General features: G+C 43.8%; 1 protein-coding gene across 3 annotated transcripts in view; it reads left to right on the top strand.

Annotated features, from left to right (window-relative positions):
- The window catches only part of RPS6KA1 (ribosomal protein S6 kinase A1), a 121,378-nt gene that overhangs the window by 23,464 nt on the left and 78,342 nt on the right, over positions 1-19,572 (top strand). For 2 of the 3 annotated variants that reach the window (XM_032227592.1, XM_032227588.1), the window contains exon 2: positions 581-625. The exons of the other annotated variant lie outside the window; for it this stretch is intronic. In XM_032227592.1, coding sequence (XP_032083483.1) covers positions 581-625 — 45 coding nt within the window. The remainder of the gene's footprint in view (positions 1-580; positions 626-19,572) is intronic. 3 annotated transcript variants of the gene reach the window in all.

Here is a 19,572-nt window from a genome sequence, read left to right as displayed (position 1 = left end):
TACAATCCTCCATTGGATCTCTGCCAAGGCAAGACACAATGGCTGCATCCATATCTAGCAATGAACCAGATTGTTTAACTTAGTTTATTAAGTTGGGAATTAGCATTGTGCTAATGCATTCTAGCCTACTATTGAAATAACTGCTAAACAAACCAGAGAGAATTAGCTCAGTGCAAAAACAAAATGGGTTCATAATATTTTTGTTGCTTTAAGAATCATACCTTGCTGCAGCTTAGTCAGCAATAATTCTAGATCTGGAAGGCACATTAAACTGTTCTTGGGCATTTCTGTTTTGTTTACTGGCTCACACGCAGCAAGAACTTTTGTGTGATGCCGTCTCACTTGTTCTTATTTTCATTCAGCGCATCAAATTTGGGGCTTCCAGTAGTTGTCTAATTTTTTCTAAAGTTGGCAGTTTAAACCAGGGACAGGTAAAACACGCGATTTCTACAGAAAGAACTTGAACTATGGATGTTTCCTTTGGGTTTCAAGCCAAAAAAGAATTAGGTACTTAAGATAGCTTGGTTTTTCTTAATGCTGTGCCCCTTGCTAATGGATGCTTGGCTCTTTCGCTTTGCAGAATGGACAGGCAGCTCCAGAGGAGAGAAAAGAGATTTTGCCAAAGGTAAGACTCCAGATGTAAAAAAATAATAATTTTGCTCTCTATAGCACAATATTTCCTGCTCAATGCATTTGGCCTGGGTTTGCTTCTCTAGTGAGATTAAATCAAATGTACCATCCATATTTTTTCTAATGTTTATGGTTTTAATAGATATCTGTATTACATTGTTTTATTAATGATGTTGTTTTAATTGGTGGTTGGGAGCTACCCAGAGCTCGATATAAGGTGGGTGGCTACATAAATATTTTAAATAAATAAATATATTTTGGAGGTCCAGTTTCCATTGGCAGATGAGAAAAGGACAAAGTAGTTTCGTTATTGGGATGGCGGAGGGGCGGGGAGATAGTTTCCCAAACTTTGGTTTAAAAGATGCTAACTTTTTTTTTCAACCTTGATTAGAGGGAAGCAAAAACAATATTGTATATCCATGATGGCGAACCTATGGCACGCTTGCTGGAAGTGGCACCCAGAGCCATCTCTCCGGGCACATGAGCCGTTGCCCATTGCTCTTCTGGGTTATGGCATGCTGGCCAGCTGGTTTTCACGTGCGTGGGAGTGCTGGAAACTGGACGAGCAGCTGCCTGGTGTTCATGCATGCTCAGAGATGATCTTCCAGTTTTTGGCGCACACGTGCACTGACCAGCCAGTCTTCCAGTTTCTGGCGTGCATGCACACGCGATGACCAGCTGGCCAGTGCACATGCACACGCGGGTACCAGAAGATCATCTTCCCAGTGCACGCATGAGCACCGGGCGACTGCTCTTCCAGTTTCTGGCATGTGTGCACACGGTCCCATTTCAGCACTTGGTGCTAAAAAGATTCACCAACACTGCTCTATATGTACCAAAAGATTCTATTTCCTCATCTATGCAGATAGTTCTCATCTTACAACAGTTCATTTAGTGACTGTTTAAGGTGATGATACCTTCTTTTTCTCTTGACTATGTTCTAGTCTCCAGGTCTTTACTCACCTTAGTTGCTCTTCTTTGCAATTCAGACCAGGATTTTCAATGCTAAACAAGATGGTTGTTAAGTGAGTTTAGCGGTTGTTTAGAGAATCATATGATTATTAAGCAAATCTGGCTTCCCATTGACATTGCATGTCAGAAGCCAGATGGGAAGGTCTCAAATGGCACTCACATGACCCCAGGACACTGCAATGGTCATATAAACACATGTTGGTAGCCAAGTACCTGAATTTTGACCACATGACTATGAAGAAGCTGCAACAGTTGTTAAGCGTAGCTTGCAATGGTTGCTAAACAAATGGTTGTAAATCAAGGACTACCTGCACACTGTTTCTAATCTTAGAAACTTTAAGTTGTGTGGACATCCACCCAGATCTCCCCAGCCAGCATGTTTTAGAGCAGGACAAGAAACAATGGCTGGAAGCTAATCAAAGAGAGAAGCAAACTTGGAATTAAGGAGAAACCTCCTAACAGTGAGGACAATTAACCAATGGAACAGCTTTGCCTTCAGAAATTGTGGGTGTAACTCCATCACTGGAGGTTTTTAAGAAACTAGACTATCTGAAATAGTATAGATTCTCCTGCTTGAGCAGGGGGCTGGACTAGAAGACCTCCAAGGTCCCTTCCAACTCTGATTCTTCTATTTCCCCATCCCATCCCATCCCATTCTTCTAATTCCTGGGAGTTGAAGTCCATACATCTTAAAATTGCCAAAGTTGAGAAACTTTGTGGTACATAAACTACACTACTTGCGCCCCCCCCCCCCCCCGCAGCAGCTGTGCACTTTATCCCAATAAAAGTAAGATTTGGGTGTTAATGCGCCCATCCAAAAGATGTACGGCCATCTGTTTTTCACCAGGAATTTGTTACTAAAACCTGCCTGTCTTGTCTGTAACTCCTTCTCTTCCACATCAATATTGTCAGGGTTATTAGAAATGGCTTTTCTCTTGAGAAATTCTATTCTACGGATTCTGGATGTTGCAAGACTCCACTGGCCTTTACAAATACTTTCACTTCCTTTGTAAAGGTTGCTTCAGCCCTTTGTTCTAAAATAGGAAAACGGTAAGATCAACTGCGCTTCTGATCCGTGGAGAGAAACAGAGGCAGCTTATCGTGCTGGATGACAGAGCAAGGATGATCAATGAGATTTTGAAGGATTAGAGCAGGGGCATCCTGGGCAGGGGCTTTATGAAATGATTCAAGCCTGCTTTTTTTACCTGTATTGCACGTGTAAATGGAAAAAGAACTTCCCTGTGACGTCCCTGGATTAGAGTAGTATAGTTAAAATGCCAGTTTGTTTAACGAAAGTTGAACAGTGACTAGTCTATATATATAAAAATGGCTGTATGTGTGTGTGTGTGTGTGTGTTCCAGCATAACTCTGGAATGCCTCAAGCAATTTCAACCAAACTTGGTACACAGATGACTTATTCTCTGGAGAAAAATCCTGTGGGGGTAAGACACCCCTAACACCCCTCGGGGTGGTGGTGGTGTTCTGTTAAGCCTGTTGTGCCTTTAAATGGATTCTACTGTACTGCCATAAAATGTCTTTACTGTACAGCGCAGTGGAGTTGCCACGGCTTCACAGTGCTCCACAAGGGGGCTCCTTCTGGTAAAGGGGAAAATCCAACATTAGAAATTACGTTTGGTCCAGACATTTTCCCCCTATAAATAAATACCCGGGCAGCGCCCGGTTTATTGGCTAATATTCTATATTTATTCTACGTTGATTTATTCTACATTTATATTCCCCAACCATTCACACGTGATGATAGTCTTCTCTTCAGGATTTAGACTTGTGCTGTGTGTATGGGGGAGGGAGTGTTTATATTTTTTTGTGAAGCTTCAGTTGCACAATGTAGACTGTCGCCTTGATTTTTTGGACAGCCCCCCCGGTGCCCCCCCCCCCCAGTCCAGCAGGTTCCCTCCATGAAGCCTTAATGAACTGCTGCTGAACAGAGGAAGCGTAGCAAATTATACCAAGCATGGGCATCAACTTCCAAGATATTTTTTTTAAATGTTCGTTTTATTCTGCTTACCTTTTAAAAATGCAGTGAACAAAAACGATGCTTTTTAAAAAAGGGCCGTACATCTTTTGGATGGGCACATTTAACATCCTAATCTGCCTTTTATGGGGATAAAGTGCCTGAGTCTTTCTGAAGCTGCAGCCAAAGCATAAATCTGCTGACAGAAGAGCAAGAAGTTCCAAGCAACGTGATATCTTGACTGTTATCCGATAGATGTTGTAATGTTTGGCTGCTTTGAAAGGGGGGGGGGGGAGTTTTATAAAATTATGAGCCATTGAGAAGGCTGCCCTGGAGGTTTGATCTTACTATTTTGATGATTGGGAGTATAACTTGCCTTTCGCTTCCTTTGTAGCATGTCTTCAATTCACCAACCTTGTTGGTTAACCAGCATTCCTAGGAGTCCCCCAAAGTCTGCTCAGATTCTGTTGTTGCAGATCGTAATAACAGAATCAGGAAGAGATTCCCCCTCTCCTCTCTTATCGGGGTTGGCCGCTGGGGGCTCGCAGGGGTTCGGGAGAACCTCTAGTAAAGATTTTGTGCAGTTCAGAGAACCCACAAATCCCACTCCTGACTGGCATGCCCACCCTGTCCCTCCCCTCCCAGGAATCCCCACGCAGCCCGTTTTGGGTGCAGGTAAATGCAGGGCCCACGCAGAGGCTCAGGGAGGGCAAAAAACGGGCCTACCAGATGTTTGAGAAGGCTTGAAATGGGCCCATTTCTAGTCTCCAGGAGGCCTCTGGAACCAGGGCGAGGCTGTTTTTATCCTCCTGGAGGTTCAAGGTAAGCCTCCGGAGCCTGGGGAGGGCACAAATGCCCCTGTGCAGGAGGGTGATTAGGCCATGCCCACCATGGCCACGTCTACCCAGCAACCGGGCACAGAACAACTTGCTAAAATTTTTGAAGCCCACCCTTGCCTCTTATGCTAAAGAGAATCAGAGTGAGATAATCTTGAGCCTTTCCTCACCTTCTCCTCTCTTTCAAACTTAAGTTTACAAAATAATAATTGAATTCCTTCTTCAAGGTTATCTCCATGCTCCCATACACAAAGAGGAGAGAAGTCTTTAAAAACAAAGTTCCAGGCTCAGGAACAGCTTATTCCAATTAAAGGCCCGTTTAAATATTGGGATTTCAATTCCCAGAATCAATGAGCATAGCTGTTGGCTCCCCTGTCTGGGAATTCTGATAGCCTGAACATATTTAAGAAGTACTGCAGCAAAATCTGGCACAGCTTCTGAGACTGAAACAACACAGTCAATAGTTTTTCAGAATGCAATTGCTACTCAGTAGATGTATGAACAAGTATATAATATAGTATTTGCTGTCTATTTCCTGAAAATACAACACAAATACCTTGTGATTTCTAAAAGGTGGTAGAAAAGCTCTTTGCTTGGGGGTGAAAACAGCATTGCAGTGGCATGTTCTAAGAGCTGCCGTTTTCTAAAAAGATTCCTTTCTTGCAAACTCTTCTTCACTTCTCTGCATCAGTTTTCTCCTCGAGGGCAAGGAGCTGGCCCTCAAGGGGAAAAGTGAGGAACTGGGAGCGGGCGCCTTCGATCTATATCCAAAGCGCCTACTCCCAGTTGTCATTCTTTTGATGCTGTGCCTATTCTGCCTTTCACAATCTCCTCAGGGACCCAAATAATCAATTTCATAATATGATAGACATCTTCCTGGCTTCATTTTCCTGGCATGGTTAAGTAAGGTATACGTCTGGAGCAGAATTCCCCAAACTAAATTGACAATATTGCAGTTCTGTAAGATATTAGATGTTATGTATACATAGTATATACCAGTGATGGCGAACCTTTTTGGCACCAAATGTCCAAACCGGAATGTGCATGCGTGCCAGAGCCCTGGAAATTCGAAGACCAGCTGGCTGTTGCACATGTGCGGGCCGGCCACCTGGTGTTTGAATTTCTGGTGCATGGATGCACATCGGCCAGATGGTCTTTGGGTGCGCTGGAACTCTGGAAACCCAAAGACCAGGTGCGAAAAAGCATGAAAAAATGCAAATAGGAACCACCTTTGGTGGGAAGGGTACAGCGTTCCGTGCGCCTTCGGCGTTTAGTCATGCCGGCCACATGACACGGAGAAGTTTTCAGACAGCGCTGGCTCTTCAGCTTTGAAACGGAGATGAGCACCGCCCCCTAGACTCAGGAATGACTAGCAGATATGTGCGAGGGGAACCTTTACTTCACCTTAAACCCGAAAAGAATCAGCATCAGTGCTCTCATCAATCTGTACATAACAAAGCAGTTGGTTTATTTTTCCTTAATGTTTTGTGTTCTTGGACATGCACCCTCCCTCCCTCCCAAGGCTCTTTGCCATTAATCCTTGGCATGAAATGGTAAACTCTTCAGTGCCATTAAATAGATATTTCAGTCCTCTGTTCTCTGAGCTACAGGCTCCAATTAATAATTGAATAAGGATCAGCTTTCAAAGCACTGCATTCCCTATAACCAGCTTGGGTTTGTTTTGTTTTCTTTTTCCTGACATTGTAGAAATAATTCAGCTGCATAGTTGTGCAGCTTCTGCATATTGTGAAATCTCTAAAGTTTCTGGTCTTGTTTTATTTTTTTGCAAAAGTGCATTCAGATTTTAAAACAAAACAAACAAACTTTTCTTGATGCTGGGTCTTCTATCTCAGCATTGCCCAAGCTCAACCTCGCTTTGCCTCCAGGCCTGAACAAGTGCTGTCACATCCTGAATATTAAGCAAGTTTAATGTTTGATCCTGCCCACCCCATTCACATCAAGATATCATTGACCACTTCCCTGTTGCATTATGATTGCATTTTTTTAAAAAAGTGCAACCTGTGGCTGCAAACAAATAAAAAAATGGCTGTTCCTGTCTAGTGGGGACTGTAGATCCCGATTACTGTAAACGTAGCAAGCAAATAAACACTTTTCAGAGGCCAGTACTATTATAACTCTCGCCAATTTAGTAAATCCTTAGTAAATTTTATATATATATATATATATATATATATATATATATATATATATATATATATATATATATATATATATATATATATATATATATATATATACTTAAAGTCACAACCCCTGGTATGCCCAAGTATGGGAGGAAGGTCACACTTCCACTCTCTGTCATTAGGCTCGTCAAAAGAGACCATCCTGACAGAAACCCAATATTTTTTACTGTTGCCTTTTTTGTTACATTTGTTATATTTATGCTGATAAATAAATAAAGGGAGACTAGTATAGATCTATTTCAAGCTATTTAGCTCTCATCAACTAGCCATACCCAAGTTTGGGAATCGAACCTGTGCTCCATTGCCTCCCAGGCAGGGAGTTAACCATTTGAGCTACAGAGAACGACTCCTTATCAGCCAGCCAGGGTGGGAGGTATATACTTAAAGTCACAACCCCTGGTATGCCACAAGATGGTCTCTTGTGACGAGCCTAATGACAGAGAGTGGAAGTGTGACCTTCCTCCCATACTTGGGCATACCAGGGGTTGTGACTTTAAGTATATACCTCCCACCCTGGCTGGCTGATAAGGAGTCGTTCTCTGTAGCTCAAATGGTTAACTCCCTGCCTGGGAGGCAATGGAGCACAGGTTCGATTCCCAAACTTGGGTATGGCTAGCTGATGAGAGCTAAATAGCTTGAAATAGATCTATACTAGTCTCCCTTTATTTATTTATCAGCATAAATATAACAAATATATATATATATAGGGGGGGGGAGAAGGCCACCTGCTCTCCATACATCATACCAAGATCCATTCCCCAACATATAGAATAGAATAGAATAGAATAGAATAGAATAGAATAGAATAGAATAACAGAGTTGGAAGGGACCTTGGAGGTCTTCTAGTCCAATCCCCTGTTTAGGCTGGAAGCCCTACACCACTTCAGACAAATGGTTATCCAACATCACCTTAAAAACTTCCAGTGTTGGAGCATTCATAACTTCTGGAGACAAGCTGTTCCGCTGATTAATTGTTCTAACTGTCAGGAAATTTCTCCTTAGTTCTAAGTTGCTTCTTTCCTTGATTAGTTTCCACCCATTGCTTCTTGTCCTGCTTTCAGGTGCTTTGGAGAATAGCTTGACTCCCTCTTCTTCGTGGCAGCCCCTGAAATGTTGGAACATCATGTCTCCCCTAGTCCTTCTTTTCATTAAACTAGATATACCCAGTTCCTGAAACTGTTCTTTATATGTTTTGACCTTTAGTCCCCTAATCATCTTTGTTGCTCTTCTCTACACTCTTTCTAGAATCTTCACATCTTTTTTGCATTATTCCAAGTGTGGCCTTACCAAGGCATTATAAAGTGGTATTAACACTTCACATGATCTTGATTCTATCCCTCTGTTTATACAGCCTAGAACTGTGTTGGCTTTTTTGGCAGCTTCTGCACACTGCTGGCTCATATTTAAATGGTTGTCCACTAGGACTCCAAGATCTCTCTCACAACTACTATTGATCAAGGTACCACATATACTGTACCTGTGCATTTCTCCTCACACACATTTTCCTTATCAAAGAGAATATTTGTAATTCAGGATTGAACTGTGGGGTCCTTGGTATTCTCTGAGGTTGGTTGTTTTATGCAGATATTGCATTACCAAACTAGTTGGTTAAGGGAATGTCTGCAAGAAGACAACCACTGAAGATGTTACCTATGATAGTTGGGTAATAAAATGTCTGCAAGAAGACAACCAAGCTCAGAGAGCACCAAGGACCTCCTGCATTTTTCCCTTTGTCAGAGCAAATTGGAGTTGGCATTCCTGATAAATAACAAGATTTGCAGTTCTACCTCAGATAATGAAATTCAGTCAACAGAGTACTTGAGTTAGTTACTCGAGCACTTTTATTGCACTGGGGACAAATCTTGATTCTGACAGATCAAGGAGCGTTTCTAAGTGTTGCATTAGCTGTTGTTAGATGTCAAAAGAAAGAGAGTTGTAAAAGAATTTATTACCTGTTAAGAATATTGAATAAGCATCAAGAGAACTGGAGTCTTCTGGGTTTTTAAAGAGCAACAACAACGTATCTTGAATTTCAGCACATGGAGAATGCACAGGCTAGAGGTCTGAGCTCTTTTTATTAAAAAAAAAAGATTTCATTGTGATTTGTTTTTCCATTTAACATTTTAATCTTAGGATCCCCCTTTTTCATTTGTGTGCGTCAATTGGGAAATGACAAAAACATTTTGGTCTCAATCTGGTTGTCTTCATTTCTTTTATACCCCAGGCAAATCAATAACAATTCTCAGCTGGAATGTGAGTCAGGCCAAATTCCTGTTTATTCTAAGGGGAGAATCTGGTGTAGAATTATACTATGCTTCTCCCAGTGAATGTGCATGTGTTAAATTGTGTGCCTGCATATAATAGAAAAGTGTGCAGGAGTGGGAGAGATGCATTCTACTGTACAGGGAGTCCTTGACCTACAATGATTTGTTTAGCAACCATTCAAAGTTACATTGATACAGTGGCACTGAAAAAGAGTAACTTATGAATGGTTCTCATACTTACGACCATCAATGCACTCCCCATGGTGCTTTGATCAAAATTTGGGTGCTTGGCAACTGGCATGCATTTACGACAATTATGGCATCCTGGAGTTACGCATTTTTCAACAGCCTCTACCTGCCCAACCTTGCAGTACCCAGAAAGACCACACAAATTGGGCCCGTGCTGATTTTCATGGATATAGAAGTTGCAAGACTTTTGTGCAGAAATAATTTCCCCGAGGTGTTTTCAATGTATTTTGACCTATGAATATGTAATTTATTCTCTTTCCTGTATGCTTTTTTTAAGGGGTGTGTTTGTTTCTCATTGCTGACTCTTAAGGTCCTTTTAATTTAGAACTAGCAACTTAGAACTAAGGAGAAATTTCCTGACAGTTAGAACAATTAATCAGTGGAACAACTTGCCTCCAGAAGTTGTGAAGGCTCCAACATTGGAAGTTTTTTTTAATAAAGTTTTTTTTATTTTTTGTTCTCTCTATATATACAGTCACGTAATTATTATTCTTTTTTTTACATTCATAATTCTAATACATTTGTCATTCCATTTATAGAATTGTAATATTCCATTCAGGTTGTTTTGTTGACATCCCTCACCTATTTTGACACCATCTTCTTCTCCTTTCCTTTTCTCCCTCCCTCCTTTCTCTACTTCCTTCCTTCCTCTTTTCCCTTCTTCCCTTACTTCTCCCCTCCTCCTCTCTTCCCCTTCCTACCCTCTCTCCTTCTCTCCTTCTCCCTTCCATCTTCCTCTCCTCACTATCTTCCTTCTCTCCTCTTCCTCTTCCTCTCATCTCCTCTCCTCTCTTCCTTTCTCTCCCTTCTCTACTTTCTTCTTTCCTCCTCCTTTCCCTTCCTTCTTCCCTTACCTCTCCCCTACTTCTCTCTACCTCTTCCCCTTCTTACCCTCTCTGCTTCCCCCTTCCATCTTCCTCTCCTCACCTTCTCTCTTCCTTCCCTCCTTTTCCTCTCTAAACAGTTTTTAAGAAGAGATTGGATAACCATTTGCTTGAAATGCTGGAGAGTTTCCTGCCTAAGCAGGGAGTTGGACTAGAAGACCTCCAAGCTCCCTTCCAACTCTTGTTATTCTATTTCTATTTCTAATTGCCAGTGATAAAATTGCTTCTGAAAATTGTTAATAAAACCTCAGCTGTGCCGGATGCAGCCAATACAGCAGTTTGTCTAAAGGTAAATGGGCTGGATGCTTTTAAAAGGTGTGTGGGATTATGATTCCCATCATCCTGAGCCAGCAGGTGTTCAAGAAAAAGATGATTGGAGATTCCCCCCCCCCCAAAAAAAAATCTGTAGGGCACCATATTGGGAAAGGGTTCCATACCTTTTGTGATAGCTACTCCAGCACGAGGCTAACGCCATGATTTTAAAATGCTCAAGCTGTTATTACATTATGGCATTTACTGAGCGAGGAATGAGATGTAATAGCTTCCTGCAGTCCTAAAAGGTAATATTGGAACACCCTGCATTCTGAGCTGTTTCAAGGTCAAAAACATAATCAGTAGGAAGAAAATGTATACCTTCCTCGCTTGATAACTGCTGATGCTTTTCGTTTTCAGGAGATTCATGTTCTACTGTAGAATAGCCTTCCCTCATTTTAACCCTTCCCAGATGTGTGGTCTTGAATTCCCAGAGGTTGGGAATTCTGGGAGTTAAATCTACTGTATACTTTTGGAGGTAGCTAGGTTGGGAGAGCCACTGTTGGGCAGGGGTGGGCTGCTGGGGATTCACTGGTGTTCGGGAGAACCTCTAGCTAAGATTCTGTGCAGTTCAGAGAACTCCCAACTCCCACTCCTGACTGGCCCTGCCTGCCTTGTCCATCCCAGGAGTCCCCACGCAGCCCGTTTTGGATGCAGGTAAGTGCAGGGCGTGCAGGGATGGCAAAAAACAGGGCTACCGGAAGTTTGGGAAAGCCGTAAACAGGCCCATTTCTGTCCTCCAGAGGGCCTCTGGAGCCTGGGGAGGCTGTTTTTGCCCTCCCAGAGGCTCAAGAAAAGCCTCCGGAGCCCAGGGAAGACAAAAACGCCCCTCCACCATGGTACAGGAGGCCAACTAGGCCACGCCCACCCAGCAACTGGGCAGAGAATCCCTTGCTAAAATTTTTGAAGCCCACCTGGTCTAAGGATTTCCGAAATTGTGTCTGTAGTATTTCAGCCATTGTTAGACCTTTCACATCTGCACAGTTGGTCCTCAGTTGTGACTGTTCTGTGGTGCGGTCATTAAACAAGGCGTCACGTGACCACACCTGATTTTACAACTTTTTTTGCCACTGCTGTTAAGAAAATCACCACCAATGTCCTTAAGTCAGACATTGCATGACCCCCCCCCCCAACTTGCAATCTTCCCTGTTGGCTTCCCCTATTTGTAACTCAGAGTTGAAATGAGGGGTCCTTGGTGCTCTCTAAGGTTGGTTGGTTTGCTTTCTTGCAGACGTTTCATTAGCCAAACTAGGTAACATCATCAGCGTTTACCTAGTTTGGGTAACAAAACAAACAGAACCCTTTAATTTAAAGAACACTTACTTCATTTACAATGAAGTCTTTAATAAAACCTATAAAATGTGTTTTAAAAACATGCACTTGTTAAAACTGTGTAAACACAGGGCAGGAATCCCACCCAGGGAACTGAAGGCCCTGTAACAACTGGTGACCCTGGAAGCTTATGAGGTCCAACATAACCATGCAATAATTCAACAGGGAAGGAATTCTGCAGCCAGGGCATTCCCGTGGAGAAGGTCCTCTAGGCAGGTGTCCCTTAAGGGCTGATAGCTGTGACACTCCCCTCCCCCAAGGATGGGCATTTCCACCCTATGATGGAGCAGGCCTTCTGCCAGCTATCCAGGCTCTCAGCCATGCTGGGCTTTGTAAACGGATCTTGCCTTTTGCATATTAGCAATCTGGCCTCAGGACAGGTGTGATATTTCACCATAGCAGGGGTGGGCTTCAAAAATTCTCTGCCCGATTGCTGGGTGGCCGTGGCCTAGTTGACCTCCTGCACCACAGCAGGGGAGGGGGCGTTTTCGCCTTCCCCAGGCTCCCCGGAGGCTTTTCTCAAGCCTCTGGGAGGGCAAAAACTGCCTACCATGGGCTCCGGAGGCCTTCCGGGAGGCCTGTTTTTCCCCATCCCTGAGCTTGTGGAGTCTGTGGAGACTCCTGGAAGTGGCAGAGTAGGATGGGCGGGGCCAGCCAAGGGTGGTATTTGGCTGTTCTCCGAACTGGCTATAATGTAAGCAACGGATCCTCCTGAACCTGGGCGAATACATAGCAGCCCACCCCTGAACCATAGGCTGCCTTCTTGGGGAGCCTTCTGCAGTAGCCAGACTCCTGCCCTTGATTGTTCTAAGTACTGTACAGGTAGTCCTCGGGGTACAACTATTCGTTTAGTAACTCTTCCAAGTTGCAAGAGCACTGAAAAAAATGACTTATGAACGGTTTTCTCACTCATGGCTGTTGCAGCATCCCCATGATCATGTGATCAAAATTCAGGCGCTTAGCAACTGGTGTGTGTTTTTGACAGGTCACGCAATCCTCTGTAACCCCCCCCCTCCTCCCCCAGCCAGTTTCTGACCAGCAAAGTTGATGTGGGAAGCCACATTTGCTTAACAATTGCATGATTCACTAAACAACTGCAGTGATTTGCTTAATACCTGTGGCAAAAAATGGTTGTAAAACAAGGAGCAACTCCTTTCAACAACAGCCTTGCAGAAATGTTGGGCTTAATTGCGATCGTAAGTCCTGGGCCCATCTGTATTTGGAACACCTCAAGATGAGAGTCCAGAAACTGAAGAGAGGGAATAATCTGCCTCGCCCAACAAAGTCCAAAGTTCCACGTCTGGATTTTCTGATTTAAAATAATAATGCCGGATGTGGCCTCATGGTTATCTTGAACACCTTCTGTGGGTCAAAAGAGGCCAATAATCTGGTGTGATCAAAAGTCATCTCCTAGGCTTTTGTGCTCTTAAATTGCATGTTGGCTATTTCTTTGCCCCTGGTGTCTAATTCTCCTGCCCTATTTTCAAGCTAGTCGGCTGTTGCAAGGAGGGCTAGAAAGATAATGTGTCCTGTCTCTTCTTTTTATTAAAAAAAACAACACAGAAACCTTTTAGCCAGAAAGCTTTTAACAGCCGTTTTCTTGATTTGTGGCTACGTGCAGTGGCTAGGGACTTCGGCTGCAACCATCAGGGCTCCAGGATGATCTCCTTACCCTGGCTGGGTTGTATCTCTGCGGTGGCTGCCATGCATGCTTTTTAGTCCCACCTATCAATGCAGGATATGTGTGTGTGTGTGTGTGTGTGTGTGTGTGTGTGTGTGTGTCTGTGTGTGTGCACGCACACACACATATATATATGTTGGTGTTTTTTATTGGTTTAAATCAGTGGTTTAAATCAGTGGTTCCCAAACTTGGCAACTTTAAGACTTGTGGACTTCAACTCCCAGAATTCTCCAGCTCCAGCTCTGCTGGCTGGGGAATTCTGGGAGTTGAAGTCCACAAGTCTTAAAGTTGCCAAGTTTGGGAACCACTGGTTTAAATAATGCAATATTATGTAGGTGAGGTCACTGAACATAGGCAAGCATAAACTTTATGGACACAAAATACAAGTAGTCCTCGACATACGGCCATTTGGTTAACAATTATTTGAAGTTAATATGATGATGGGGAAAAAATGTTCTGACCGAGGCTTCCCAAGAGCCTGAAGCAAACTCCTGATCCCGACAAAAACCGTTTTTATTACTTTACTGTGAATTTTTCTCATTCACATCCAACAAAGTCTTTCAAGGGAGGATTTACAGTCACAGACCTTATCTGGCTTGGAGAGCTGAGAGGCTGATATCTGTAAAACTTGGCAAGGAGTCTCAAGAGTCACAAACCAATTAAGCGAAATAATTGTCTCCTGCAAACCCCATTCCCCTTTAGCTCTTCTTTTATTTCCTCTGGGAGGGGCCATTCATCATCCACCTGTGGTCTTGCTCCCAAGTCGACCCCTTCATCTGGCAACTCTGCGCATGCACACACTGGGAACAGGCTCCAGCTGTTCATCTGCCTCACTGATGTCTGACTCTGAAGGCAGCTGATAGCTGGCATACGGCTCTTCTGCCTCCAACACAGAGCCCTCATCAGAGCCGTCCCCAGAATCCAGGACTGGCCCATGTTCTTCCCCAACCTCCTGACTGTCCGAATCTGCTTCCAGCTCTGCTGGCCGCTGGCGGGCCACAACAAAAAATGACTTAGCAACTGGTCCTCCCATTTACGACTGACTCAGTCAAAATCAAGACAGAATCAAAATTCAGGTAATTGGCAGGTCTTTACGATTGCTGCGTAAAGGGAATTTCAACCTCTATGACTTATAGGTGGAATCAGACTGGAGTTTGGACCCATAGGCTTATCCAGAACATCTCATACCCAGTTAATGCGTGACCCGTCAAAACCGCGGTCGACAAAACCGCGCTCGACGAAAGCGTGTACCTGACGTCATCAGCAGCGCGACGAAAAAAATTAAAAAATAAATAAAATTAAAATAAAATTAAAGCAAGCCGATTCACATAAAGCTAAGGGTTAGGGTTAGGGTTAGGTTAAGGGTTAGGGTTAGGGTTAGGGTTACGTTAAGCGTTAGGGTTAGGTTTAGCGTTAGGTTAACGGTTACCGTTAGGTTTAGCGTTAGGTTAAGGGTTAGGTTTAGGGTTAGGTTTAGGGTTAGGTTAAGGGTTAGGCTTAGGGTTAGGTTTAGGGTTAGGTTTGGGGGGGTTAGGGTAAGGTTTTCGCTTTAATTTTAAATTTACCGCTCACAGCGCGATGTTTTCGTCGCGCTGTGATGATGTCACGTACGCGCTTTTGTTGAGCGCGCAATTGTCTACCGCGGTTTTGTGGTGGAACCCAGTTAATGTAGGGAGGCATATATTGGACCTAGCCTTTACTTTGTAGCATTTAGGGACATGACTTGAGGGTGGAATAAATTAATATTATCATTCTTTTGTTGTGAGCAAGTCACTTCCTGGTCACCATGGGTTTGTTGGTGCCACCAACCACTTCTAGATGATGTGACCAGTTAGAAGAGTCTGTCCTAGGTTGCCTCATTGGATGTTCTTGATTTTTATAAGGTATTTGGTCCCTCACTCTGCCTGGTCTCTGACTTTAGCTCAACTCCCTCCCTATAGATCAGGAGTCAGCAACCCGTGGCTCTGGAGCCGCATGCGGCTTTTTCATCCCTCTGGTGTGGCTCCCTGTCGCCAGTCGGGGTCACAATTGAGAGGGCTTTTGGTTAGGACAGGTAGAGGGAAAAGGATGCTGTGCTAGGAGGAGACTCTATGGTGTGGGGTGGGGGGGACCAGACTTCCGGTCAGCAGAGGAAAAAGGATGCTGCGCTAGGAGGAGGCTCTATGGTGAGGGAACTGGACTTCTGTTCAGCTCCAGAATTAAATGAGGAGCTTCCATTTAGGACCTTTGTGGCTCTTTGAGTGTTTAAGGTTGCCAATCCCTGCTATAAACATTTAGAGAGGACTGTGAAGATGATCTTCTGCCATAGAGTTTTCATGCTCAAACAATTGGAAAAGGCGATTCATCAAGGAACAGCTGTTTTAAAGTTGATTTCCTGTGGTAGGATAACTGAGAAGAATGTTTAGGATATGATTTTAAAGTTCCAGGATCATTGCCTTTTAGCATTGTTAGGACTTCAGTGTTTTATGGCATGGGTAGTTCTCACTTAACAATCACAACTAAGCCTGGAAGGTCTGCTATAAGTAGCTGCGGTCATTAAGTGGGTCACTTTTTTATTGCCTCCCCCATCCAACTGTGGTTCTCTGCTTTTGTTCTCTGGACCTAAAGTTTTCCTGATGGTGATGATGGAGGCTGTGGGGGACCTTGAGTTGGAAACAGCTAATTCTTTGAAACAAAGTTTGCAAACCTTTTCCTGCAGAGTTCTCCTGCCCCCTAGAGGATTGTAGTGTCACTGCAGTGGTTCATCACCATTTGTGTCAAGCCACATTAAGAAATTGAGGTTTTACCTTTGCTTTTGGGAAGTTGGTGTTAATCAATTTTTGCCCAATCCAGTGTGGACACATGTTGAAATATTGACTGTATATCTTGTGTAAACAAGTTAAGGAAGCTGGCATTTGCAACCGTACACATTTGCTAAGTGTTAGGAACTTTTTGGAACACCTGACAATGAAAACAGTGAATCAGTGTGCCTCCAGAATTTGTGGGTCCGCCACAGTGGTGGGTTTCAAAATTTTTTAGAATCTCTTCTGTAGGTGTGGCCTGCTTTGTGTGAGTGGCTTGCTGGCCATGTGACTGGGTGGGCGTGGCCAACTTGTAAAATGTGGAGAAACTCACTTAACAACGCTCTTGCTTAGCAACCAAAATGTTGGCTCAGAAACTCTGGCATTCGAAGCACACAAGTGTTAAAGCTGTCAAGTTACAAGACCCTTGCACCCCTAACCCTTTAGAAAAAAATCCCCAGGGGTGTTCAAACTTGACAGCTTTAAGACTTGTGGACTTCAACTCCCAGAATTCCTCCTCCAGTCATGTTGGCTCAGGTACTCTGGCATTGAAGTGTGCAAATCTTAAAGCTGTCAAGTTACAAGACCCTTTCACCCCTAACCCTTTAGAAAAAAACCCAGGGGTGTTCAAACTTGACAGCTTTAAGACTTTAAGGTTTAGAGGTGGGCGGGGCGATTGGTGAGCCAGCCAATCAGTGAGCAGCGGACAGGGCAAGTGTGGTGCGGATGGGCTGGGGGAGGGAGCTGGAACCGGTTCTAAATGGCACGGTAGAATTGTGGAACGTCTTCTATAGAAGTGGTTAGAACTGGCAGGAACCCACCCCTGGTCCACCATCACTAGAGTTTTTCAAGAAGAAATTGGATGGCTATTTGTCTGGAACGGTGTAGGGCCTCCTGCATGAACAGGGGGTTGGACTAGAAGACCTCTAATACCCTTTCCAACTCTGCTATTCTGGAATCTTACATTCTATGGCCGTGATGGCGAACCTATGGTATGCACGCTCAGTGGCACAAAGAGCTATGTTGCTTGGCATGCGCAGTGTCTCCTCTTTCTCTTCTGGGTTTCTGATGCGCATGCACATGTGACAATCAGCTGGCCTTTGTGCGTGCGGCAGTGCCAGAAACAGGAAGAGCTGGTCTTCTGTTTTCCAATGTGAGCATGCGCGCCAGCCAGCTGATCGTCGCACACATGCGTGCCAGTAACTGAAAAACTAGCTGGCCACTGTGCATGCATCTGTTGGAAACCGGAAGTTTATTTTCTGGTGCACACATGCCCCCTGGACAGCTCCTCTTCCAAGTTGCACCCCAGATGAGCACGCACATGCAGGCATGCAGGGCATGCACGCATGTGCTCTCCCTTTTTGGCACTTGGTGCCAAAAAGGTTCCCCATCATTGCTCTAAGGTAAGATCTCTCCCCATCCTCCTATCCTTCCACAAGAGCCTGAAGACTTGTTGGCCAGTGGACAAAATGTGAAAGTTCCACATTGCAGGTAGCTGGATTGATGGCAGACTCCACCTCCCCTCCATTCCTCGCCGTCTGCTTTCCTTCCATCCATCCATCCATCCATCCATCTATCCATCCATCCATTTATTTGGCTAACATATTGATGTATTATTCTCATTGTTTATTTTATTGTTCCATCATTTTACTTCCATTCTGTTTACACTCCTTTCATTTTTCTTCCTTTTTATTATTGTAAGCCTCCTTGAGCAGCACCATGTCAAGACAGAGGGCAATAAATTTAACAAATAAATAAATTAGGCTGGGGAAGGCTGAGAAGACTCTGCAGTGTGGTGGTGGTGGTGGTGGTGGTGGTGGTGGTGATGATGATGATGGACATCACCATGAAAGTCTTCAAAGGGGGATTAGACAAATCTATAGAAAAGATCTGAGCAAATTTGGAAGGAAGAAATGGCTGTAGAAGCTTTGGTGAAGCATTTGTCATTTTCTAATGCAGAAGGCAATTTTGCAGCGTTCTACCTCAGGGTGCTCCATGGCTCTTAGCATATTTTTGACCATTTTCTTGTTCCAAATGCACCAGATTGCACTCACTCACCATTTTCCTCCTATGGTTCAAATACATTTAAAAAAAAAAAAAAAGTTCCAGGTAACCAGCTTTGATTGTTTCTGTTTTAAAATTTAAACATAAATTACTGTAGGTAGTAGAGCAAGGACCAATGAAGGTGCATGGACTTGTGATATTGCTCTATCAAATTAATATCTGTTCTTTTGGAACAAGGGGGGGGGTCCCCTTTCTCCTCTGCTTATGAGTGGCTTGCCAGTCACCAGGTTGTGCATTGTGTGAAGATCATGCTGGATTGCCTGAAGACACTTTGGCTGAACAGCATGTCTTTATGGAACCATCATCTGCTATTCTTCCAAGGGAGGACTAAGGCTGTACCATTTCACTTGAAGATGCAGGATTCTAGTCCTGAGTATTCCTTCTTGCTGCAAATCAAAGCTCCACCCACACAAAAAAGCAAGGGAGTTTAGTGCAACAAGGAGGGTGGAAACACTGGAATACAACCAGTTGGGTGTCCTAGTTTTGTGGTTACGCACAGTGTTCAAAAATGTGATTGTTCCCTCACACACCCCCACTCCCCGCCTCTCAAGTGGTACGCTCCATACTCTGCTGCGTGTATAGGCTTGGCCAGAGTTCTTGGGTAACATTTCGTGTGTGTTTGTGTGCGTATGTGTACCAAAAATTGTCAGGAATGTGGAACTGCCCAGCTTTTAACAACAAAGCAGAAGTACAAGAGAGGACTTGTGGTGCAGTTCTCACTTCTGCTGCAATTAGTTGCTAATCTGAAACTCTGCCTTGTGACTTGAGTTTTCTTTCATGTCACAGGAGTTTTCAACATGTGTTTAAAAGAGGCTGGGCTGGGCTGCTGAAGAAGCAGTATTACTGCCTCTTTTAAATACATGTTGAAAACTCCTTGCATTGTTTAAAAAAAGACTTTATCCTATCTTTATTACTTTATATAAGTAACTCAAGGCGGCATAAATGCACAAGGCTCCCTCCTCGTATTTTCCCCATAGCAACAAGTCTTGACAGGTGGGTTGGACTAAGAAAGAGGAACTGGCCCAAAGTTTACCCAGCTGGCTTTCGTGCTTAAGGTGGGACTTGAACTCACAGTCTCCTGGTTTCTGGGCTAGCACTTGCAAGAGTGCTGGAATAGCCACACCCTGCAAGAGTGGCTCAGGGTATTATATACATTTTAGGCAGATAGAAACAGTTTACCCAATCAGAGAGAAAGATTTGTTACCAACGTGATCTTTAAAGCCTTCTTTTGTTCAAGCTCCTGTCTCTGTCGACCTTATCTATGGAGTATTCCTATAGCCTTGTGGAGAGGGTGGCAGCCCCCATTTGCCCAGTTGTTTTTTTTTGGCAGAATGTTTTAAGGATTTATGAACCAGGAAAACTCCCTAGTTTGGTTCCGTTATCTATGCGGCC

The sequence above is a fragment of the Thamnophis elegans genome, chromosome 12, assembly GCF_009769535.1.
Source record: "Thamnophis elegans isolate rThaEle1 chromosome 12, rThaEle1.pri, whole genome shotgun sequence".
Taxonomy (NCBI): domain Eukaryota; kingdom Metazoa; phylum Chordata; class Lepidosauria; order Squamata; family Colubridae; genus Thamnophis; species Thamnophis elegans.
This window is presented reverse-complemented; position numbering and strand designations above follow the sequence as displayed.